The following is a 25,150-nucleotide window of genomic DNA, read 5'->3' on the forward strand; positions in this document are numbered from 1 at the left end:
CTATGAAAAGCCAACTGACATTTACTCCTGAGGTACTGAATTGTTGCACCCTCTACAACCACTGTGATTATTATTTGATCCTGCTGGTCATCTATGAACGTTTGAACATCTTGAAGAACATTCTGGCCTTAAATAGCCATGTACTCTTATAATCTCCACCCGGCACAGCCAGAAGAGGACTGGCCACCCCTCAGAGCCTGGTTCCTCTCTAGGTTTTTTCCTAGGTTCCTACCATCATGCTTCTACATCTGCATTGCTTGCTGTTTGGGGTTTTAGACTGGGTTTCTGTACAGCACTTTGTGAAATCTGCTTATATAAAAGGGGCTTTATAAATACATTTGATTGATTGATTAATGTTTTGTACACTCTGTGTATGTTCTGTGTTCTAGATTCACTATAGCATGTTGTTCTACGTTGAAGACTCACTGTAAATTGTATTTTTATGTTCCAGTAACTGTAACTTGTCGTTCTACGTTCTGTGTTCTATACTCACTGTAGCTTGTCATTCTATGTTTTTGTTCTAGAGACTCACTGTAGCTTGTCATTATGTTTTATGTTCTACACTCACTGTAGCTTGGAGTTCCATGTTTTGTGTTCTAGACTAACTGTATCTTGTCATTCTATGTTCTGTGTTCTAGACTCACTGTAGCTTGTCGTTCTCTCTCATCAGCTCCTGCAACAGGCTCCTGAGGCTGGTCTCAGAGCAGGAGGAGCCTGTCCTGACCCCGGCCAAGTCTTTTGCATGCTGGGGAGAAGAACTCATTTTCCCAGGGTACTTTGTCTCCAGCCCAGAACCCCCTGCCCCAGGCTTGTGGGCTGAGGAGAGGTGCTGCTGTAGCAACAGGTTCTCCTGGCGCAGCCGGCAGATCTCTCTCTGGAGGCTGACCACCAACTTCTCACGCAGGTCCTGGTGTAGAAATATGATGAGTAGAATGGACATTATAGAAATGGAATGGATTTTCTAGAATCAGTATTCTAGAATGGCTAGAATGGATATTCTAGGATGGGTAGAAGGGATATTCTACAACTAAAATAAATAGAAAGGATTTTCCAGAATGGGTAGAAAGAATGTTTTAAAACTAAAATGTTAAGTTACCCTCTTGACCATGGGTCTATTCTTGATCCTTTTGGCTCTGCTGGAGTATCGAAGTGTGTTCAGGGTCTCCTGGAGATTGCCCAGGGTGGGAGACACACACGCAATCTAGGACAACATATACACCAGATTATTTTGGGGACAAGCCCACAGACGTAAAGATTTTTTTAAATACACACACAAACTATAGATCTACAATACCATGAGAGTGATACCAGATCCTCCCAGCGAATCAGAGAGCAGCTTGGTGAGTTTACTGTCGCGGTAGGGAATATGGCCATTCCTCTTAATAGGATCCACCAGAGACGAGATACACTTCCCTGTAGAACACACCCACACACCAACCCACACACACACACACACACACACACACACACACACACACACACACACACACACACACACACACACACACACACACACACACACACATTCAAACGTTTGGGGTCACTGAGAAATGTCCTTGTTTTTGAAAGAAAAGACCATTTTTTGTCCATTAAAATAACATCAAATTGATCAGAAATACAGTGTAGACATTATAAATTAATAATGTAGCTGGAAACTGCAACTTTTTTTATGGAATATCTACACAGGCGTACAGAGGCCCACTATCAGCAACCAACACTCCTGTGTTCCAATGGCACGTTGTGTAAGCTAATTAAAGTTTATCATTTTAAAAAGCTAATTGTTCATTAGAAAACCCTTTTGCAATTACGTTTGAGAAACAGACGCCTCACTGGTCCTCAACTGGCAGCTTCATTAAATAGTACCCGCAGCACACCAATCTCAACATCAACAGTGAAGAGGAGACTCCGGGATACTGGCCTTCGAGGCAGAGTTGCAAAGAAAAAGCTATATCTCAGACTGGCCAATAAAAAACAAAGATCGTCAAAAGAACACACACTTGACAGAGGAACTCTGCCTAGAAGGCCAGCATCCCGGAGTCTCCTCTTCACTGTTGACCTTGAGACTGATGTTTTGTGTGTACTATTTAATGAAGCTGCCAGTTGATGACTTGTGAGGCATCTGTTTCTCAAACGAGACACTCTAATGTACTTGTCCTCTTGCTTAGTTGTGCACTGGGTTCTCCCACTCCTCTTTCTATTCTGGTTAGAGCCAGTTTGCGCTGTTCTGTGAGGGGGTGTTGTACTGTACAAAGCGTTGTACGACATCTTCAGTGTCTTGCCAATTTCTCGCATGGAATAGCCTTCATTTCTCAGAACAAGAATAGACTGATGAGTTTCATAAGAAAGGTCTTTCTTTCTGGCCATTTTGAGCCTGTAATCGAACCCACAAATGCTGATGCTCCAAATTCTCAACTGGCCTAAAGAAAGCTAGTTTCATTGCTTCTATAATCAGAACGACAGTTTTCAGCTCTGCTAACACAATTGCAAAAGGGTTCTCTAATGATGAATTAGCATTTTAAAATGCTAAACTTGGATTAGCTAATGCAACGTGCCATTGGAACACAGGAGTGATGGTTGCTGATAATGGGCCTCTGTACTCCTATGTAGATAATACATACAAAAATCAGCCGTTTCCAACTACAATAGTCATTTACCACATTAACAATATCTACACTGTGTTTCGGATCAATTTCATGTTATTTTAATGGACTAAAAAATTGGCTTTTCTTTCAAAAACAAGGACATTTCTAAGTGACCCCAAACCTTGAACGGTAGTGTACATGCATACATACATAACATTACACACAGACAACAATACGCATTCATACAACGATGCTCAAACACACATTGACACGCACACTGAAAACACACACACAACAGTAACACTGGTACCCAGAGTGAGTAGACTGCGGTTGATGTTGCCTGTCTCTTCCAATAATTCCTCTATAGAGTCTCCCTCTCTCACCCTCTCACTACCTGCCAGGTCTACTACGCACAGCTTCCCCTGGGTTGACATGCCCTGGCAGAGAGAAGGAGGGGGAGAGAGAGAAAGAGAAGTGAGGAAGAAAGGGTACCAGCCTTGCTCGATCTACCATAGAGACAGAGGGAGCCTGTGTGTGTGTGTGTGTGTGTGTGTGTGTGTGTGTGTGTGTGTGTGTGTGTGTGTGTGTGTGTGTGTGTGTGTGTGTGTGTGTGTGTGTGTGTGTGTGTGTGTGTGTGTGTGTGTGTGTGTGTGTGTGTGTGTGTGTGTGTATGTGACTGGTGTGAAATGGCTAGCTATTTCGTGGTGCGCACTAGTAGCGTTTCAATTGGTGACGTCACTCGCTCTGAGACCTTGAAGTCGTTGTTCCCCTTGCTCAGTGGAGGCAGATGTTGATGTGTTCAAAGGGTCCCTGGTTTGAACCCAGGTTGGTGCAAGGAGATGGACGAATAACAAGACTGTTACATTGGTGCTGTGACCTTGATCAATCAGTTGGAATCTGCCCAGCTGATGGGGTTGCTGCAGAGAAGGAGGAGGTCTAATGGGGGTGAGTGTAACTGGTGTGAAAAAGCGAACTAATTAGCGGTGCGCACTAGTAGCATTTCAGTCGGTGACGTCACTGACTCTGAGACCTTGAAATAGTTGTTTCCTTTGCACTGCAAAGGCTGCAGCTTTTGTGGAGCTATAGTTACAATGCTTTGTGGGAGGCAAGTGTTGTGTTCAGAGGGTATCTGGTTTGAGGCAAGGAGAGGGATGGAAGACTGTGTGCGTGTACATTGATGTGGACGGTTAGGATGGAGTGGCTACGGCTGGAAGACTGTGTGCGTGTACCTTGATGTGGACGGTTAGGATGGAGTGGCTACGGCTGGAAGACTGTGTGCGTGTACCTTGATGTGGACGGTTAGGATGGAGTGGCTACGGATGGAAGACTGTGTGCGTGTACCTTGATGTGGACGGTTAGGATGGAGTGGCTACGGCTGGAAGACTGTGTGCGTGTACCTTGATGTGGACGGTTAGGATGGAGTGGCTATGGATGGAAGACTGTGTGCATGTACCTTGATGTGGACGGTTAGGATGGAGTGACTACGGCTGGAAGACTGTGTGCGTGTACCTTGATGTGGACGGTTAGGATGGAGTGACTACGGCTGGAAGACTGTGTGCGTGTACCTTGATGTGGACGGTTAGGATGGAGTGGCTACGGATGGAAGACTGTGTGTGTGTACCTTGATGTGGACGGTTAGGATGGAGTGACTACGGCTGGAAGACTGTGTGCGTGTACCTTGATGTGGACGGTTAGGATGGAGTGGCTACGGATGGAAGACTGTGTGTGTGTACCTTGATGTGGACGGTTAGGATGGAGTGACTACGGCTGGAAGACTGTGTGCGTGTACCTTGATGTGGACGGTTAGGATGGAGTGGCTACGGCTGGAAGACTGTGTGTGTGTACCTTGATGTGGACGGTTAGGATGGAGTGACTACAGCTGGAAGACTGTGTGCGTGTACCTTGATGTGGACGGTTAGGATGGAGTGACTACAGCTGGAAGACTGTGTGCGTGTACCTTGATGTGGACGGTTAGGATGGAGTGACTACGGCTGGAAGACTGTGTGCGTGTACCTTGATGTGGACGGTTAGGATGGAGTGACTACGGCTGGAAGACTGTGTGCGTGTACCTTGATGTGGACGGTTAGGATGGAGTGGCTACGGCTGGAAGACTGTGTGCGTGTACCTTGATGTGGACGGTTAGGATGGAGTGACTACGGATGGAAGACTGTGTGCGTGTACCTTGATGTGGACGGTTAGGATGGAGTGACTACGGCTGGAAGACTGTGTGCGTGTACCTTGATGTGGACGGTTAGGATGGAGTGGCTACGGCTGGAAGACTGTGTGCGTGTACATTGATGTGGACGGTTAGGATGGAGTGACTACGGCTGGAAGACTGTGTGCGTGTACCTTGATGTGGACGGTTAGGATGGAGTGACTACGGCTGGAAGACTGTGTGCGTGTACCTTGATGTGGACGGTTAGGATGGAGTGGCTACGGCTGGAAGACTGTGTGCGTGTACCTTGATGTGGACGGTTAGGATGGAGTGACTACGGCTGGAAGACTGTGTGCGTGTACCTTGATGTGGACGGTTAGGATGGAGTGACTACGGCTGGAAGACTGTGTGCGTGTACCTTGATGTGGACGGTTAGGATGGAGTGGCTACGGCTGGAAGACTGTGTGTGTGTACCTTGATGTGGACGGTTAGGATGGAGTGACTACGGCTGGAAGACTGTGTGCGTGTACCTTGATGTGGACGGTTAGGATGGAGTGACTACGGCTGGAAGACTGTGTGCGTGTACCTTGATGTGGACGGTTAGGATGGAGTGACTACAGCTGGAAGACTGTGTGCGTGTACCTTGATGTGGACGGTTAGGATGGAGTGACTACGGCTGGAAGACTGTGTGCGTGTACCTTGATGTGGACAGTTAGGATGGAGTGGCTACGGCTGGAAGACTGTGTGTGTGTACCTTGATGTGGACAGTTAGGATGGAGTGACTACAGCTGGAAGACTGTGTGCGTGTACCTTGATGTGGACGGTTAGGATGGAGTGACTACGGCTGGAAGACTGTGTGCGTGTACCTTAATGTGGACGGTTAGGATGGAGTGGCTACGGCTGGAAGACTGTGTGCGTGTAACCTTGATGTGGACGGTTAGGATGGAGTGACTACAGCTGGAAGACTGTGTGCGTGTACCTTGATGTGGACGGTTAGGATGGAGTGACTACGGCTGGAAGACTGTGTGCGTGTACCTTGATGTGGACGGTTAGGATGGAGTGACTACAGCTGGAAGACTGTGTGCGTGTACCTTGATGTGGACGGTTAGGATGGAGTGGCTACGGCTGGAAGACTGTGTGCGTGTACCTTGATGTGGACGGTTAGGATGGAGTGGCTACGGCTGGAAGACTGTGTGTGTACCTTGATGTGGACGGTTAGGATGGAGTGACTACAGATGGAAGACTGTGTGCGTGTACCTTGATGTGGACGGTTAGGATGGAGTGACTACGGATGGAAGACTGTGTGCGTGTACCTTGATGTGGACGGTTAGGATGGATGACTACGGCTGGAAGACTGTGTGCGTGTACTTGATGTGGACTGGATGGAGACTGTGGAAGACTGTGTGCGTGTACCTTGATGTGGACGGTTAGGATGGAGTGACTACGGCTGGAAGACTGTGTGCGTGTACCTTGATGTGGACGGTTAGGATGGAGTGACTACAGATGGAAGACTGTGTGCGTGTACATTGATGTGGACGGTTAGGATGGAGTGACTACGGCTGGAAGACTGTGTGCGTGTACATTGATGTGGACGGTTAGGATGGAGTGACTACGGCTGGAAGACTGTGTGCGTGTACCTTGATGTGGACGGTTAGGATGGAGTGACTACGGCTGGAAGACTGTGTGCTGTACCTTGATGTGGACGGTTAGGATGGAGTGACTACAGATGGAAGACTGTGTGTGTGTACCTTGATGTGGACGGTTAGGATGGAGTGACTACAGATGGAAGACTGTGTGCGTGTACCTTGATGTGGACGGTTAGGATGGAGTGACTACGGCTGGAAGACTGTGTGCGTGTACCTTGATGTGGACGGTTAGGATGGAGTGGCTACGGATGGAAGACTGTGTGCGTGTACCTTGATGTGGACGGTTAGGATGGAGTGGCTACGGATGGAAGACTGTGTGCGTGTACCTTGATGGAGTGGCTGGCTGGAAGGATGGACCTTGTGGGACGGATGGAAGACTGTGTGCGTGTACCTTGATGTGGACGGTTAGGATGGAGTGGCTACGGATGGAAGACTGTGTGCGTGTATCTTGATGTGGACGGTTAGGATGGAGTGACTACGGCTGGAAGACTGTGTGCGTGTACCTTGATGTGGACGGTTAGGATGGAGTGGCTACGGCTGGAAGACTGTGTGCGTGTACATTGATGTGGACGGTTAGGATGGAGTGACTACGGCTGGAAGACTGTGTGCGTGTACCTTGATGTGGACGGTTAGGATGGAGTGACTACGGATGGAAGACTGTGTGCGTGTACCTTGATGTGGACGGTTAGGATGGAGTGACTACGGATGGAAGACTGTGTGCGTGTACCTTGATGTGGACGGTTAGGATGGAGTGGCTACGGCTGGAAGACTGTGTGCATGTACCTTGATGTGGACGGTTAGGATGGAGTGACTACGGCTGGAAGACTGTGTGCGTGTACCTTGATGTGGACGGTTAGGATGGAGTGACTACGGCTGGAAGACTGTGTGCGTGTACCTTGATGTGGACGGTTAGGATGGAGTGGCTACGGATGGAAGACTGTGTGCGTGTACCTTGATGTGGACGTTTAGGATGGAGTGACTACGGCTGGAAGACTGTGTGCGTGTACCTTGATGTGGACGGTTAGGATGGAGTGGCTACGGCTGGAAGACTGTGTGCGTGTACCTTGATGTGGACGGTTAGGATGGAGTGGCTACGGATGGAAGACTGTGTGCGTGTACCTTGATGTGGACGGTTAGGATGGAGTGGCTACGGATGGAAGACTGTGTGTGTGTACCTTGATGTGGACGGTTAGGATGGATAGGCTACGGATGGAAGACTGTGTGCGTGTACCTTGATGTGGACGGTTAGGATGGAGTGGCTACGGCTGGAAGACTGTGTGCGTGTACCTTGATGTGGACGGTTAGGATGGAGTGGCTACGGATGGAAGACTGTGTGCGTGTACCTTGATGTGGACGGTTAGGATGGAGTGACTACGGATGGAAGACTGTGTGTGTGTACCTTGATGTGGACGGTTAGGATGGAGTGACTACAGATGGAAGACTGTGTGCGTGTACCTTGATGTGGACGGTTAGGATGGAGTGACTACGGCTGGAAGACTGTGTGCGTGTACCTTGATGTGGACGGTTAGGATGGAGTGGCTACGGATGGAAGACTGTGTGCGTGTACCTTGATGTGGACGGTTAGGATGGAGTGGCTACGGTTGGAAGACTGTGTGCGTGTACCTTGATGTGGACGGTTAGGATGGAGTGACTACAGATGGAAGACTGTGTGCGTGTACCTTGATGTGGACGGTTAGGATGGAGTGACTACAGATGGAAGACTGTGTGCGTGTACCTTGATGTGGACAGTTAGGATGGAGTGACTACGGATGGAAGACTGTGTGTGTGTACCTTGATGTGGACGGTTAGGATGGAGTGGCTACGGCTGGAATGTTCATTCTGGGAGTGAGAGGAGCTCTGTCTGTTCTGCATCCCTGAGGGAGAGAAATAGGGGGTACAAATTAACTAGTACAGTAAGGGAAAGAGATAGGGGGGTACAAATTAACTAGTACAGTAAGGGAAAGAGATAGGGGGGTACAAATAAACTATTACGCTGGGGGAGAGAGATGGGGGTACAAATTTAACTATTACCCTGAGGGAGAGAAATAGGGGTACAAATGAACTAGTACAGTAAGGGAAAGAGATAGGGGGGTACAAATAAACTATTACGCTGGGGGAGAGAGATGGGGGTACAAATTTAACTATTACCCTGAGGGAGAGAAATAGGGGGTACAAATTAACTAGTACAGTAAGGGAAAGAGATAGGGGGTACAAATTAACTAGTACAGTAAGGGAAAGAGATAGGGGGTACAAATAAACTATTACGCTGGGGGAGAGAGATGGGGGTACAAATTTAACTATTACCCTGAGGGAGAGAAATAGGGGGTACAAATTAACTAGTACAGTAAGGGAAAGAGATAGGGGGTACAAATAAACTATTACGCTGGGGGAGAGATGGGGGTACAAATTTAACTATTACACTGAGGGAGAGAGATGGGGGGTACAAATTTATGTTTGCACTGAGGGAGAGAGATGGGGGGGTACAAATTAACTATTACACTGAGGGAGAGAGATGGGGGTACAAATTAACTATTACACTGAGGGAGAGAGATGGGGGTACAAATGAACTGTTACACTGAGGGAGAGAGATGGGGGGTACAAATTAACTGTCACACCGAGTGAGAGAGATGGAGGGTACAACTAATCTGTTACACTAAGGGAGGAGATGGGGGGTACAAATTAACTATTACACTAAGGGAGGGAGATGGGGGGGACAAATTAACTATTAAATAATGGGGAGAGATGGGGGTACAAATTAACTATTACACTCAGGGAGTGAGGTGGGGAGGTACAAATTAACTGTTACACTAAGGGAGAGAGATGGGGGTACAAATTAACTATTACACTGAGGGAGAGCGATGGGGGGGAACAAATTAACTCTTACACTAAGGGAGGGAGATGGGGGGGTACAAATTAACTATTAAATAAGGGAGAGAGATGGGGGTACAAATGAACTGTTACACTAAGGGAGAGAGATGGGGGGTACAAATTAACTATTACACTCAGGGAGTGAGGTGGGGAGGTACAAATTAACTATTACACTGAGGGAGAGAGATGGGGGTACAAATTAACTATTACACTGAGGGAGAGAGATGGGGGGTACAAATTAACTATTACACTGAGGGAGAGAGATGGGGGGGTACAAATTTACTATTGCACTAAGGGAGAGAGATGGGGGGGTACAAATTAACTATTACACCGAGGGAGAGAGTTCGGGGGGTACAAATTAACTATTACACTGAGGGAGAGAGATGGGGGTACAAATTAACTATTACACTAAGGGAGAGAGATCGGGGGTACAAATTAACTATTACACTGAGGGAGAGAGATTGTGAGGTAAAAATGAACTGTTACACTGAGGGAGAGAGATGGGGGTACAAATTAACTATTACACCGAGGGAGAGAGTTCGGGAGGTACAAATTAACTGTAACACTAAGGGAGGGAGACATGGGGGTACAAATTAACTGTTACACTCAGGGAGAGAGATGGGGGGAAAATGAACTATTACACTGAGGGAGAGAGATGGGGGGTACAAATTAACTATTACACTGAGGGAGAGAGATGGGGGTACAAATTAACTATTACACTGAGGGAGAGAGATGGGGGGTACAAATTAACTATTACACTGAGGGAGAGAGATTGTGAGGTACAAATGAACTGTTACACTAAGGGAGAGAGATTGTGAGGTACAAATGAACTGTTACACTGAGGGAGAGAGATGGGGGTACAAATTAACTGTTACACTGAGGGAGAGAGATCGGGGGTACAATTAATTTTTACAATGGTGGGGAGATATGGGGGTACAAACTAACTGTTACACTGAGGGAGAGATCGGGGGTATCAAATTAACTTTTTACAATGGTGGGGAGATGGGGGTACAAATTAACTGTTACACTGAGGGAGAGAGATGGGGGGCAAATGAACTGTTACACTGAGGGAGAGAGATGGGGGGGGACAAATGAACTGTTACACTGAGGGAGAGAGATGGGGGGACAAATGAACTGTTACACTGAGGGAGAGAGATAGGGGGGCAAATGAACTGTTACACTGAGGGAGAGAGATAGGGGGGCAAATGAACTGTTACACTGAGGGAGAGAGATAGGGGGGCAAATGAACTGTTACACTGAGGGAGAGAGATAGGGGGGACAAATGAACTGTTACACTGAGGGAGAGAGATGGGGGGGACAAATGAACTGTTACACTGAGGGAGAGAGATAGGGGGGCAAATGAACTGTTACACTGAGGGAGAGAGATGGGGGGTATCAAATGAACTGTTACACTGGGGGGAGATAAGGGGGTACAAATGAACTGTTACACTGAGGGAGAGAGATAGGGGGGGACAAATGAACTGTTACACTGAGGGAGAGAGTTGGGGGGAAAATGAACTGTTACACTGAGGGAGAGAGATGGGGGGGGGACAAATTAACTGTTACACTGAGGGAGAGAGATGGGGGGACAAATGAACTGTTACACTGAGGGAGAGAGATAGGGGGGACAAATGAACTGTTACACTGAGGGAGAGAGATGGGGGGGGGCAAATGAACTGTTACACTGAGGGAGAGAGATGGGGGGGGGGGGGGCAAATGAACTGTTACACTGAGGGGGAGAGATGGGGGGGACAAATGAACTGTTACACTGAGGGAGAGAGATGGGGGGGGGGGACAAATGAACTGTTACACTGAGGGAGAGAGATAGGGGGGGCAAATGAACTGTTACACTGAGGGAGAGAGATGGGGGGGGGCAAATGAACTGTTACACTGAGGGAGAGAGATGGGGGGGGGCAAATGAACTGTTACACTGAGGGAGAGAGATATGGGGGTACAAATTAACTGTTACACTGAGGGAGAGAGATGGGGGGGACAAATGAACTGTTACACTGATGGAGAGAGATAGGGGGGGGGCAAATGAACTGTTACACTGAGGGAGAGAGATGGGGGGGGGGGACAAATGAACTGTTACACTAAGGGAGAGAGATAGGGGGGACAAATGAACTGTTACACTGAGGGATAGAGATAGGGGGGGGACAAATGAACTGTTACACTAAGGGAGAGAGATAGGGGGGGGACAAATGAACTGTTACACTGAGGGAGAGAGATAGGGGGGACAAATGAACTGTTACACTGAGGGAGAGAGATGGGGGTACAAATTAACTGTTACACTGAGGGAGAGAGATAGGGGGGGGCAAATGAACTGTTACACTGAGGGAGAGAGATAGGGGGGGGACAGATGAACTGTTACACTGAGGGAGAGAGATGGGGGTACAAATGAACTGTTACACTGAGGGAGAGAGATGGGGGGTACAAATTAACTGTTACACTGAGGGAGAGAGATGGGGGGTACAAATTAACTATTACACTGAGGGAGAGAGATTGTGAGGTACAAATTAACTATTACACTGAGGGAGAGAGATCGGGGGGTACAAATTAACTGTTACACTGAGGGAGGGAGAGATGGGGGGTACAAATTAACTTTTACAATGGTGGGGAGATATGGGGGTACAAATTAACTGTTACACTGAGGGAGAGAGATGGGGGGTACAAATTAACTATTACACTGAGGGAGAGAGATGGGGGTACAAATTAACTATTACACTGAGGGAGAGAGATTGTGAGGTACAAATGAACTGTTACACCAAGGGAGAGAGATTGTGAGGTACAAATGAACTGTTACACTGAGGGAGAGAGATGGGGGGTACAAATTAACTGTTACACTGAGGGAGAGAGATGGGGGTATCAAATGAACTTAACTTTTACAATGGTGGGGAGATATGGGGGTACAAATTAACTATTACACTGAGGGAGAGAGATCGGGGGTATCAATTAATTTTTACAATGGTGGGGAGATAAGGGGGTACAAATGAACTGTTACACTGAGGGAGAGAGATGGGGGGGCAAATGAACTGTTACACTGAGGGAGAGAGATAGGGGGGACAAATGAACTGTTACACTGAGGGAGAGAGATGGGGGGCAAATGAACTGTTACACTGAGGGAGAGAGATAGGGGGGCAAATGAACTGTTACACTGAGGGAGAGAGATGGGGGGGTACAAATTAACTGTTACACTGGGGGGGAGATAAGGGGGACAAATGAACTGTTACACTGAGGGAGAGAGATAGTGGGGGGACAAATGAACTGTTACACTGAGGGAGAGAGTTGGGGGGCAAATGAACTGTTACACTGAGGGAGAGAGATGGGGGGGCAAATTAACTGTTACACTGAGGGAGAGAGATGGGGGGCAAATGAACTGTTACACTGAGGAGAGAGATAGGGGGGACAAATGAACTGTTACACTGAGGGAGAGAGATGGGGGGGGGCAAATGAACTGTTACACTGAGGGAGAGAGATGGGGGGGGCAAATGAACTGTTACACTGAGGGGAGAGATGGGGGGACAAATGAACTGTTACACTGAGGGAGAGAGATGGGGGGGGGCAAATGAACTGTTACACTGAGGGAGAGAGATAGGGGGGACAAATGAACTGTTACACTGAGGGAGAGAGATGGGGGGACAAATGAACTGTTACACTGAGGGAGAGAGATGGGGGGGGGGGGGGGGGCAAATGAACTGTTACACTGAGGGAGAGAGATGGGGGGGCAAATGAACTGTTACACTGAGGGAGAGAGATGGGGGGGACAAATGAACTGTTACACTGAGGGAGAGAGATAGGGGGGGGGGCAAATGAACTGTTACACTGAGGGAGAGAGATGGGGGGGGGGGCAAATGAACTGTTACACTGAGGGAGAGAGATAGGGGGGACAAATGAACTGTTACACTGAGGGAGAGAGATAGGGGGGGGACAAATGAACTGTTACACTAAGGGAGAGAGATAGGGGGGACAAATGAACTGTTACACTGAGGGAGAGAGATAGGGGGGGGGGACAAATGAACTGTTACACTGAGGGAGAGAGATGGGGGGCAAATGAACTGTTACACTGAGGGAGAGAGATAGGGGGGGGGGGGACAAATGAACTGTTACACTGAGGGAGAGAGATAGGGGGGGGCAAATGAACTGTTACACTGAGGGAGAGAGATGGGGGGGACAAATTAACTGTTACACTGAGGGAGAGAGATGGGGGGGGGACAAATTAACTGTTACACTGAGGGAGAGAGATGGGGGATAGGGGGACAAATTAACTATTACACTGAGGGAGAGAGATTGTGAGGTACAAATTAACTATTACACTGAGGGAGAGAGATGGGGGGGGACAAATTAACTGTTACACTGAGGGAGGGAGATCGGGGGTATCAATTAATTTTTACAATGGTGGGGAGATATGGGGGTACAAATAACTGTTACACTGAGGGAGAGAGATCGGGGAGGTACAAATTAACTTTTACAATGGGGAGAGATAAGGGGGTACAAATGAACTGTTACACTGAGGGAGAGAGATAGGGGGGGGGGACAAATGAACTGTTACACTGAGGGAGAGAGATGGGGGGGACAAATTAACTGTTACACTGAGGGAGAGAGATGGGGGTACAAATTAACTATTACACTGAGGGAGATAGATTGTGAGGTACAAATTAACTATTACACTGAGGGAGAGAGATCGGGGGGACAAATTAACTGTTACACTCAGGGAGTGAGGTGGGGAGGTACAAATTAACTGTTACACTGAGGGAGAGAGATGGGGGGTACAAATTAACTATTACACTGAGGGAGAGAGATGGGGGGTACAAATTAACTGTTACACTGAGGGAGAGAGATCGGGGGGGTACAAATTAACTTTTACAATGGTGGGAGATATGGGGGTACAAATGAACTGTTACACTGAGGGAGAGAGATCGGGGAGGTATCAAATTAACTTTTACACTGGGGAGGAGATAGGGGGTACAAATGAACTGTTACACTGAGGGAGAGAGATAGGGGGGGGTTACACTAAGGGAGAGAGATAGGGGGACAAATGAACTGTTACACTGAGGGAGAGAGATGGGGGGACAAATTAACTGTTACACTGAGGGAGAGAGATAGGGGGGCAAATGAACTGTTACACTGAGGGAGAGAGATGGGGGGGGACAAATGAACTGTTACACTGAGGGAGAGAGATAGGGGGGGGCAAATGAACTGTTACACTGAGGGAGAGAGATAGGGGGGGACAAATGAACTGTTACACTAAGGGAGAGAGATAGGGGGGGACAAATGAACTGTTACACTGAGGGAGAGAGATGGGGGGGGACAAATGAACTGTTACACTGAGGGAGAGAGATGGGGGGAATTTAATGAACTGTTACACTGAGGGAGAGAGATGGGGGGGGACAAATGAACTGTTACACTGAGGGAGAGAGAAAGGGGGGGGGACAAATGAACTGTTACACTGAGGGAGAGAGATGGGGGGGGGCAAATGAACTGTTACACTGAGGGAGAGAGATGGGGGGCAAATGAACTGTTACACTGAGGGAGAGAGATGGGGGGGGGCAAATGAACTGTTACACTGAGGGAGAGAGATGGGGGGCAAATGAACTGTTACACTGAGGGAGAGAGATGGGGGGGACAAATGAACTGTTACACTGAGGGAGAGAGATGGGGGGGCAAATGAACTGTTACACTGAGGGAGAGAGATAGGGGGGGCAAATGAACTGTTACACTGAGGGAGAGAGATGGGGGGGGGCAAATGAACTGTTACACTGAGGGAGAGAGATAGGGGGGACAAATGAACTGTTACACTGAGGGAGAGAGATAGGAGGGGGACAAATGAACTGTTACACTAAGGGAGAGAGATAGGGGGGGGGGACAAATGAACTGTTACACTGAGGGAGAGAAATAGGGGGGGGACAAATGAACTGTTACACTGAGGGAGAGAGATGGGGGGCAAATGAACTGTTACACTGAGGGAGAGAATTGGGGGTACAAATTATAGGGGGACAAATGATAGGGGGGGGCAAATGAACTGTTACACTGAGGGAGAGAGATGGGGGTACAAATGAACTATTACACTAAGGGAGAGAGATGGTGGGGTACAAATGAACTGTTACACTGAGGGAGAGAGATGGGGGGTACAAATTAACTGTTACACTGAGGGAGAGAGATGGGGGTACAAATGAACTATTACACTAAGGGAGAGAGATGGTGGGGTACAAATTAACTATTACACTAAGGGAGAGAGATGGGGGTACAACTTAACTGTTACACTGAGGGAGATAGATGGGGGGTACAAATTAACTTTTACAATGGTGGGGAGATATGGGGGTACAAACTAACTGTTACACTGAGGAAGAGAGATGGGGGGTATCAAATTAACTTTTACACTGAGGGGGAGATAAGGGGGTACAAATGAACTGTTACACTGAGGGAGAGAGATAGGGGGGACAAATGAACTGTTACACTGAGGGAGAGAGATGGGGGGACAAATTAACTGTTACACTGAGGGAGAGAGATGGGGGGTACAAATTAACTATTACACTGAGGGAGATAGATTGTGAGGTACAAATTAACTGTTACACTGAGGGAGAGAGATCGGGGGGTACAAATTAACTGTTACACTCAGGGAGAGAGATGGGGGGTACAAATTAACTGTTACACTGAGGGAGAGAGATGGGGGTACAAATTAACTATTACACTGAGGGAGAGAGATGGGGGGGTACAAATTAACTGTTACACTGAGGGAGAGAGATCGGGGGGGTATCAATTAATTTTTACAATGGTGGGGAGATATGGGGGTACAAACTAACTGTTACACTGAGGGAGAGAGATCGGGGAGGTATCAATTAGTTTTTACAATGGTGGGGAGATAAGGGGGTACAAATGAACTGTTACACTGAGGGAGAGAGATAGGGGGGACAAATGAACTGTTACACTGAGGGAGAGAGATGGGGGGGACAAATTAACTGTTACACTGAGGGAGAGAGATAGGGGGGGGGGACAAATGAACTGTTACACTGAGGGAGAGAGATAGGGGGGACAAATGAACTGTTACACTGAGGGAGAGAGATAGGGGGGGCAAATGAACTGTTACACTAAGGGAGAGAGATATGGGGGGACAAATGAACTGTTACACTGAGGGAGAGAGATGGGGGGGGACAAATGAACTGTTACACTGAGGGAGAGAGATGGGGGGGACAAATGAACTGTTACACTGAGGGAGAGAGATAGGGGGGACAAATGAACTGTTACACTGAGGGAGAGAGATGGGGGGGACAAATGAACTGTTACACTGAGGGAGAGAGATAGGGGGGCAAATGAACTGTTACACTGAGGGAGAGAGATGGGGGGACAAATGAACTGTTACACTGAGGGAGAGAGATGGGGGGGACAAATGAACTGTTACACTGAGGGAGAGAGATGGGAGGGACAAATGAACTGTTACACTGAGGGAGAGAGATAGGGGGGACAAATGAACTGTTACACTGAGGGAGAGAGATAGGGGGGGATGGGGGGACAAATGAACTGTTACACTGAGGGAGAGAGATGGGGGGGGGGGGACAAATGAACTGTTACACTGAGGGAGAGAGATGGGGGGGACAAATGAACTGTTACACTGAGGGAGAGAGATGGGGGACAAATGAACTGTTACACTGAGGGAGAGAGATAGGGGGGGGGGCATGAACTGTTACACTGAGGGAGAGAGATAGGGGGGGGGCAAATGAACTGTTACACTGAGGGAGAGAGATAGGGGGGGGGGGGGACAAATGAACTGTTACACTGAGGGAGAGAGATAGGGGGGACAAATGAACTGTTACACTGAGGGAGAGAGATAGGGGGGGGGGACAAATGAACTGTTACACTGAGGGAGAGAGATAGGGGGGGGGGACAAATGAACTGTTACACTGAGGGAGAGAGATAGGGGGGGGACAAATGAACTGTTACACTGAGGGAGAGAGATGGGGGGGACAAATGAACTGTTACACTGAGGGAGAGAGATGGGGGGGGGGGACAAATGAACTGTTACACTGAGGGAGAGAGATGGGGGGGGGACAAATGAACTGTTACACTGAGGGAGAGAGATATGGGGGTACAAATTAATTGTTACACTCAGGGAGAGAGATAGGGGGGGGCAAAACTGAACTGTTACACTGAGGGAGAGAGATAGGGGGGGGGACAAATGAACTGTTACACTGAGGGAGAGAGATAGGGGGGACAAATGAACTGTTACAGTGAGGGAGAGAGATGGGGGGGACAAATTAACTGTTACACTGAGGGAGAGAGATAGGGGGGTACAAATTAACTGTTACACTGAGGGAGAGAGATAGGGGGGACAAATGAACTGTTACACTGAGAGAGAGATAGGGGGGGGACAAATGAACTGTTACACTGAGGGAGAGAGATGGGGGGCAAATGAACTGTTACACTGAGGGAGAGAGATGGGGGGGGACAAATGAACTGTTACACTGAGGGAGAGAGATGGGGGGGACAAATGAACTGTTACACTGAGGGAGAGAGATAGGGGGGACAAATGAACTGTTACACTGAGGGAGAGAGATGGGGGACAAATGAACTGTTACACTGAGAGAGAGATGGGGGGGGACAAATGAACTGTTACACTGAGGGAGAGAGATGGGGGGGACAAATGAACTGTTACACTGAGAGAGAGAGATGGGGGGACAAATTACATCTTTACATGGGAGGTAAGAAGATTTTGCAATTTTACAGATTCTGCACATGTTGCCATAGGGTGGAGAAACATTTTGGCCATGCTAACATGATCTGTGAGAATGACTAACAAAATCAATGTGGCCCGTCAAAGCAGTCGCTTATGTCCCTTTTTCCTCGGCCGCCCCTGAGCACACACACCGGGACAAAAAGTCTTATTGGCGCAGGCAGAGACAGAAAAATAACATTATTTTTGTGGTGTAGCAATGGAGAAAATAATCAAATAAATGTATCTCCCTCACCTCCCTCCAGTATTCTCATGAAGCTGTCCAGGTTGTGGAACTCTACTACTGACAGGTTCTCTACGTAGAACCCTTGGGTTCTGCTGCCGCGCACTGCCAACGAGTACGGCAGACATGGGTTCAGCAGGTCATGCACCTCGATAGATACACACAAGTGGATTTTGAACACACAGTTACTATTGTGTGTGTGTGTGTATTTGTGTGTAACTCGTGTGTGTGTGTGTGTGTGTCTACCATACCATACATACCTGTTCATTATAGATCTCCAGGTATGAGGCATAGAGGTGAAAGCCCTCCTCTGATTGGCCAGCCAGCTGAAGAAGGTATGACAGAGAACGCTGCATTAGACCTGCCAGCAAGGCGTCATGAGATCCCTCCAAGAACTGGAGGAGAGGAAGCCAGGAAAGGGTGAGAGGTCAAGTACAGACGTAAGGAAATAGGGTAGGATGCATTTCTTTAAGAAGTTTAAAAGATCCTCTGAAGACAGGAGTCATGCTTCAGCTCAGAGTCTCTTTCCTTTTTTTGTATAATTGTATTTTTGTTGAAACAAAAGGACGAATGTAGACAAGACTCTGTCTTTGTCCTTACTAACTACTGGATGAACAGGGGTATTACTGACCCTTGTTCAGAGCCGACTTAGCTAGTGTGAGGAAGCTCCCTCTTAGTACTGACCAGAGAGTGTGGCCCAGTGATGGTATATGTTTTTCCTGACCCTGTCTGTCCAAAGGCAAACACAGTACAGCAGAACCTGCCACAGAGAACAACAGATGAACAGATGAAGATGATGGTGTCCCTAGTCATTCAACTGTTGTTTCTGCATTGTGTAGCAAAATGAGATTTTGAACTAGCTTGCTAGTGAGTGACTCCAAAGACTAGAAGTAGTGTGTGTCGCATCCGGCAAAGTTGCACTACAAAATCATTTAGATTTTTATTTGATATATTCTTAGACCTTCTCTGAAGGCTTTGAAGGCCCTGACGGTATGCAACCGCTACCAACTCACAAGCTATGATGTGTGTTTGACTAGAACATTTTCTCCTGAACAACTGCACTACCCATGAGCCTCCTGACTGTCTCTCACCCCTGGACCGCCATGTCTATGAGACGAGTCATGCCACACTCTTGAAACATGGCATGCTGGGAACTCTCAGGGCCCAGGACCACATCAAACACAAACGCCCTCTCCTGCCCCGACGCACCCACCTGGGAGAAAGGATGTGTGATTGAGGGATGACTGAGTGAAAGGAGAGCCAAGGGAGAGAGGGTGTGTGAGAGAGGGATGAGAGAGAAGAGAATGTGTGAGAGAGAGAAGGATGAGAGAGAAAGATGATGTGTGAGAGAGAGAAGGGAGAGAGAGAAGAGGATGTGAGAGAGAGAAGATGTGAGATAGAGAAGAGGATGTAAGAGAAAAGGATGAGAGACATAAGAGGATGTGTGAGAGAGAAGGGGATGAGAGAGAGAAGGATGAGAGAGAGAAGGGGATGAGAGAGAGAAGGATGAGAGAGAGAAGAGGATGTGAGAGAGAGAAGGAGAGAGAAGGATGAGAGAGAGAAGAGGATGTGAGAGATAAAAGGATATGAGAGAGAGAAGAGGATGTGAGAGAGAGAAGGATGAGAGAGAGAAAAGGATGTGAGAGAGAGAAGGATGTGAGAGAGAGAGAGAAGAGGAGGTGAGAGAGAAGGATGAGAGAGAGAAGAGGATGTGAGAGAGAGAAGGATGAGAGAGAAGAGGATATGCGAGAGAGAAGGATGAGAGACATAAAGAGGTTGTGAGAGAGTTCAGAGGATGTGAGAGAGAAGGATGAGAGAGAGAGAAGAGGATGTGAGAGAGAAGGATGAGAGAGAAGAGGATGTGAGAGAGAGAAGAGGATGAGAGAGAGAAGAGGATATGAGAGAGAGAAGAAGATGTGAGAGAGAAGGATGAGAGAGAGAAGAGGATGTGAGATAGAAGAGGATGTGAAAGAGGAAAGAGGATGTGTGAGAGAGAAGGATGAGAGACATAAGAGGATGTGAGAGAGAAGGATGAGAGAAAGAAGAGGATGTGAGAGAGAGAGAAGGATGAGAGAGAAGAGGATGTGAGAGAGAAGAGGATGAGAGAGAGAAGAGGATGTGAGAGAGAAGAAGATGTGAGAGAGAGAAGGATGTGAGATAGAAGAGGATGTGAGAGAGAGAAGAGGATGTGAGAGAGAAGGATGAGAGAGAGAAGAGGATGTGAGAGAGAGAAGGATGAGAGAGAAAAGAGGATGTGTGAGAGAGAAGGATGAGAGACAAAAGAGGGCATGATGTGTGTTCATGTGCTTTTCGGCATCACCAGTAGACTGTGTTGGTCTGGACAGTAGACGATGGTCTCATCTCCCCTGTTATGCTCATCTTCAGTCAGAGGCCTTACCCTGTACACACAAACAGACACAATAGCTCACCAATAGCTCATCACTACACACATACAGTAGTGACGGATAATAAGATACCTGACGGCCACGATAACGTTGGACTCCACCTGTATCTCGGTCCTCTGCTTCTCTCTTTCTGGCACCTGGCTGGAGAAGGAGCGTTACATTATACTAACCATTTTCCCCGTCCCCCTCTTCATTTAGCTTTAGCTGATGTTCTTACATAGACTTAGCAATACCTATGTTGTTGTGCTTTGGAAAGTGCAATTGTCAAAATATAAACAACTGCAGTGCAAACTCTGGAATGCTAAATGTGGGCCACATTCTCATAGAATGGGCTACATAGTGGTTCAATTACATCAGACTGATCTACAACATGTAATAATCGTTTTACAGCCAATGGAAGGAAGGAGTGGTCAGAATCAGACTAGACCTGTCCCAGTCCACTACAAACCGGTTCTTACTGGTTGGTTTGGTGTTGGTGAGGTGGGTTAGCCCCAGGTTGGATACAGTCCTGGCCTGCTGGTCTCCTCCTCCTGCCCCTCATATCCCCCTGAGACACAGAAACTCTTCTGTCTATCTATTCTCTACTTCCAAACATCTTATGTGACATCACAATCTCATGATAGAACACTAAACACAAAGGAAGGATAGCACAGTAGAATTAGAATGCATTTATAATTTGTATCTAGAATTGTGGAGTAGAATTAACTTCACTAGACTCATTAATTTACAGAACCATTTAAATCATTGCCCAGCCTTTCTGCTCAGTGCTTTCTGATGTCTTTGCTCAGCTGAAGTCAGAAGTTTTATTTTATTTTATTTTACCTTTATTTTACTAGGCAAGTCAGTTTAAAAACAAATTCTTATTTTCAATGACGGCCTAGGAACAGTGCCTGTTCAGGGGCAGAACGACAGATTTGTACCTTGCAAGCTTTCGGTTACTAGTCCAACGCTCTAACCACTAGGCTACCCTGCCATCCCAAGTGATGAGGAAATAGGGCAACTCTTGAAGGGCAATGGAAGCTGATTAAAGATATTCTTTCAAAATAACTGCTTCTGTACAGATAGAACAGTGAGCCACATGTTTCATCAGATGTATTAATCTGAAGCATCTGGTTGGCGTTTCCACTCACACCAAATATGGTTATGGGAGGAAGCCCAGTGGCTGGCAGTGGGAGAAGATCGAGCAAGATAGATTTTGGCTGACATTATGCTAATTTCCTCATCAATGAAACATTTGATCACAATACAGTTTTCTGTTTCCTAAACTAAACTAAGCAAAAAAAGAAATGTCCTCTCACTGTCAACTGCATTAATTTTCAGTAAACTTAACATGTGTAAATATTTGTATTAACATAACAAGATTCAGAAACTGAGACATAAACTGAACAAGTTCCACAGACATGTGACTAACAGAAATGGAATAACCTGTCCCTGAACAAAGGGGGGAGGGGGGTAAAATCAAATAAACAAGAACTCGTGAGTATTGATTCATTGAACAATTAGTTCTAATCACTTTATATGCTAATATATACAGAACTTCCTTCTGAAGTGTTTTCTTACCAACATTCGGAGACAGGTTACTGGAGACCTGTGGGTGCTGGGTAGGCTGTGGGGTGGAAGTTGTGGCAAGGGTAGAGATCACGGTGGGAGTGAAGCCAACAGCTCGAGCCAGAATGGTTGCTTATGGAATACGGATGGATAATTCTGGGTGGTGTTTATTTGTAAAGGACCACAGGAGGCGGCTGGTAGCTGGGTCAGGGGCAGACAGATGGTCATACACAGGGGGTCAAAAAAGGCAACAGTACAGGTTGATGATAGGAAATCCGATAGGCTCTGTTGCTGCGACAGGGAAGGCCCAGGGGGCGACGCACAGTTGGCCTAGCGTCGTCGGGTTAGGGAGGGTTTGGCCGGTAGGGATATCCTTGTCTCATCGCGCTCCAGCGACTCCTGTGGCGGGCCGGGCGCAGTGCACGTTAACCAGGTCGCCAGGTGCACAGTGTTTCCTCCGACACATTGGTGCGGCTGGCTTCCGGGTTAGATACGCGCTGTGTTAAGAAGCGGTGCGGCTTGGTTGGGTTGTGTTTCGGAGGAAGCATGACTTTCGACCTTTGTCTCTCCCGAGCCTGTACGGGAGTTGTAGCGACGAGACAAGATAGTAACTACAACCACGAAATTGGGGAGAAAATAGGGTAAAATTCAATAAATTAATTAATTAATTAAATTAAAGTACATTACAATGATATATTTCACTTTATGCGGACTGAATGCTGAGTTAAGGCTCCCAGGCTTGCAAGGACAGACCAGATACAAGTTCTATTAGCACCAATGTGTGAAGTTAAAGGTGTCGAGGCCATTGGGCCCACAAGTGGCAGGAGTCTTTGAACATTAGGAGGGGGCTTCAGAGGACGCTTCAAAGACCATTCAGTGGCATTTTCTACAAGAAATCTGGCACCAGAAATAAAAGCTTCTCCCAAGTGTGTAACACCTAGTCCCGTTGCCTGCTGCAGTGCTGCTTGGATTCCACCTGGCGATATGATCACAATCTGAAACTGGTCTGTCTCCCCCTGTCTGGTGCAGGTACCTCCACCACACTCTCTCCGAGCTTTCGCTCGCCTCCAGCACACATGCCCTGTTGGGGCGAGTGACTCTGAACCTACAATGGCCAAGTTGTTATATATTTTTTTTTTCTTGTGCATTTTGCTATTTGTCTCATGACTCCTGAATACTTTGTTGACTACAAAATTTCCCCCAACCGTGGGACAGACTTTGTTTGTTCCCATATTTGGGATTCTGACTCTCTATTGGTTACACTGACTTTTGGCCTCATATCTTATTCTAACCACCTCTTGCCAGCTTTGCATTCTTGTTACCTGATGAAATATGACTATGACGTTGGAAACCGGGAACGTCTAGAAGTTAAGATGGCTCTGCAGGAGTGGAAGCACTGGCTGGAACATCCCTTTTTGGTTTGGACTGACCATAAGAATTTAGAATACCTCCACACTGCCAAGCGCCTTAACTCAATGCAAGCCTGTTGGGCCCTGTTATTTACCAGGTTCAAATTCACCATCTCCTACTGCCCAGGGTCCAAAAATGTGAAGCCGGACTCCCTTTCCCGCCTGTACAGTTCCGCTGCCGCACCCTCTGAATCAGAGACCATCCTCCCTGCCTCATGTTTGGCGGCTTCGGTTGTCTGGGGTATTGGGGCGCTGATCCGCAAAGCACAACGTTACCAGCCGGACCCTGGGGGACTGGATGTTCATTCCTGAGTCGGCATGGCCTCAAGTCCTAGAATGGCTCACTCCTCCAGCCTTACCTGTCATCCTGGTGCTCGTCGTACCCTGGCTTTCCTCCAACAATGCTTCTGGTGACCCAGCATGACTCCTGATGTATCGGCCTGAGTCGCCACATGCATGGTGTGTGCTCAAAGCAAGATTCCTGTGCAAGCTCTGTCTGGCCTCCTTCAGCCACTCCCTGATCCTCATTGCCCCTGGTCACATATTTCCCTTTTTGCTAGCCCTCCCTGTTTTGACCCCTGCCTGCCTCTACTCTGAACCCGCCTGCCTGACCATACTGCCTGTCCTGACCTCGAGCCTGCCTGCCACCCTGTACTTCCTGGACTCTGATCTTGTTATGATAATGTGCCTGTCCACAAATAAAAATGTGTTCTCAACTGATGAATCTGGCTCTCATGATCACCACCACAGGAAAGGAAGACCCAGAGTTACCTTTGCTGCAGAGGATAAGCTCATTAGAGTTAACTGCACCTCAGATTTCAGCCCAAGTGAATGCTTCACGGAGTTCAAGTAAAAGACACAGCTCAACATCAACTGTTCAGAGGAGACTGCCTGAAGCAGGCCTTCATAATAAAATTGCTGCAAAGAAACCACTACTAAAGGACACCAATAATAAGAAGAGACTTGCTAGGGCCATGAAACACAAACAATGGACCTTAGACTGGTGGAAATCTGTCCTTTGGTCTGATGAGTCCTATTTTGTTATTGTTGGTTCCATCCGCCGTGTCTATGTGAGATGCGGAGTAGGTGATTTATTTAGAATTCAAGGCACACTTAACCAGCATGGCTACCACAGCATGCTGCAGCGATACCTCATTCCATTTAGTTTGGGTTAGTGGGACTATCATTTGTTTTTCAACAGGACAATGACACAACACACCTCCAGGCTGTGTAAGGGCTATTTGACCAAAAAAGGAGAGTGATGGAATGCTGCATCAGATGATGTGCTGCATACCTTCAAACCTGATCGTTTGGGATGAGTTGGACCGCAGAGTGAAGGACAAGTAGCCAACAAGTGCTCAGCTTATGTGGGAACTCCTTCAAAAAAGCATTCCAGGTGAAGCTGGTTGAGTGAATGCCAAGAGTGAGTGTGCAACGCTGTCATCAAGGCAAAGGGTTGGCTACTTTGAAGAATCTAAAATCTAAAATATATTTTAATTTGTTTAACTCTTATTTGAGTACAACATGATTCCATGTGTGTTTTTTCATAGTTTTGATGTCTTCACTGTTATTCTACAATGTTGAAAATA

General features: G+C 47.4%; 1 protein-coding gene across 1 annotated transcript; it reads right to left on the reverse strand.

The window, feature by feature from the left end:
* Positions 1–640: 640 nt before the first annotated feature.
* On the reverse strand, positions 641–24,019 carry LOC135514577 (kinesin-like protein KIF12). The gene is made up of 10 exons (XM_064938008.1): positions 23,945–24,019; positions 19,291–19,412; positions 18,884–18,959; positions 18,460–18,594; positions 18,212–18,347; positions 8,175–8,257; positions 2,893–3,019; positions 1,295–1,413; positions 1,097–1,201; positions 641–907 (listed from the first exon to the last, which is right to left on the reverse strand). The coding sequence occupies exons 1-10, from the start codon at positions 24,017–24,019 to the stop codon at positions 641–643; spliced, it is 1,245 nt and encodes a 414-aa protein (XP_064794080.1).
* Positions 24,020–25,150: the final 1,131 nt, after the last annotated feature.

The sequence above is a fragment of the Oncorhynchus masou genome, chromosome 26 (genome assembly GCF_036934945.1).
Source record: "Oncorhynchus masou masou isolate Uvic2021 chromosome 26, UVic_Omas_1.1, whole genome shotgun sequence".
NCBI classification, from domain to species: domain Eukaryota; kingdom Metazoa; phylum Chordata; class Actinopteri; order Salmoniformes; family Salmonidae; genus Oncorhynchus; species Oncorhynchus masou.

Coding starts and splice junctions, on each gene's coding strand:
- LOC135514577 (XM_064938008.1), bottom strand. CDS start 24,019: ATGCATGTGGCGACTCAGGCCGATACATCAGGAGTCATGCTGGGTCAC. Junction 18,960..19,290: donor ATAGACATGGCGGTCCAGGG/GTGAGAGACAGT, acceptor TCTCTGTGGCAG/GTTCTGCTGTACTGTGTTTG. Junction 18,348..18,459: donor TGGAGATCTATAATGAACAG/GTATGTATGGTA, acceptor GTATCTATCGAG/GTGCATGACCTGCTGAACCC.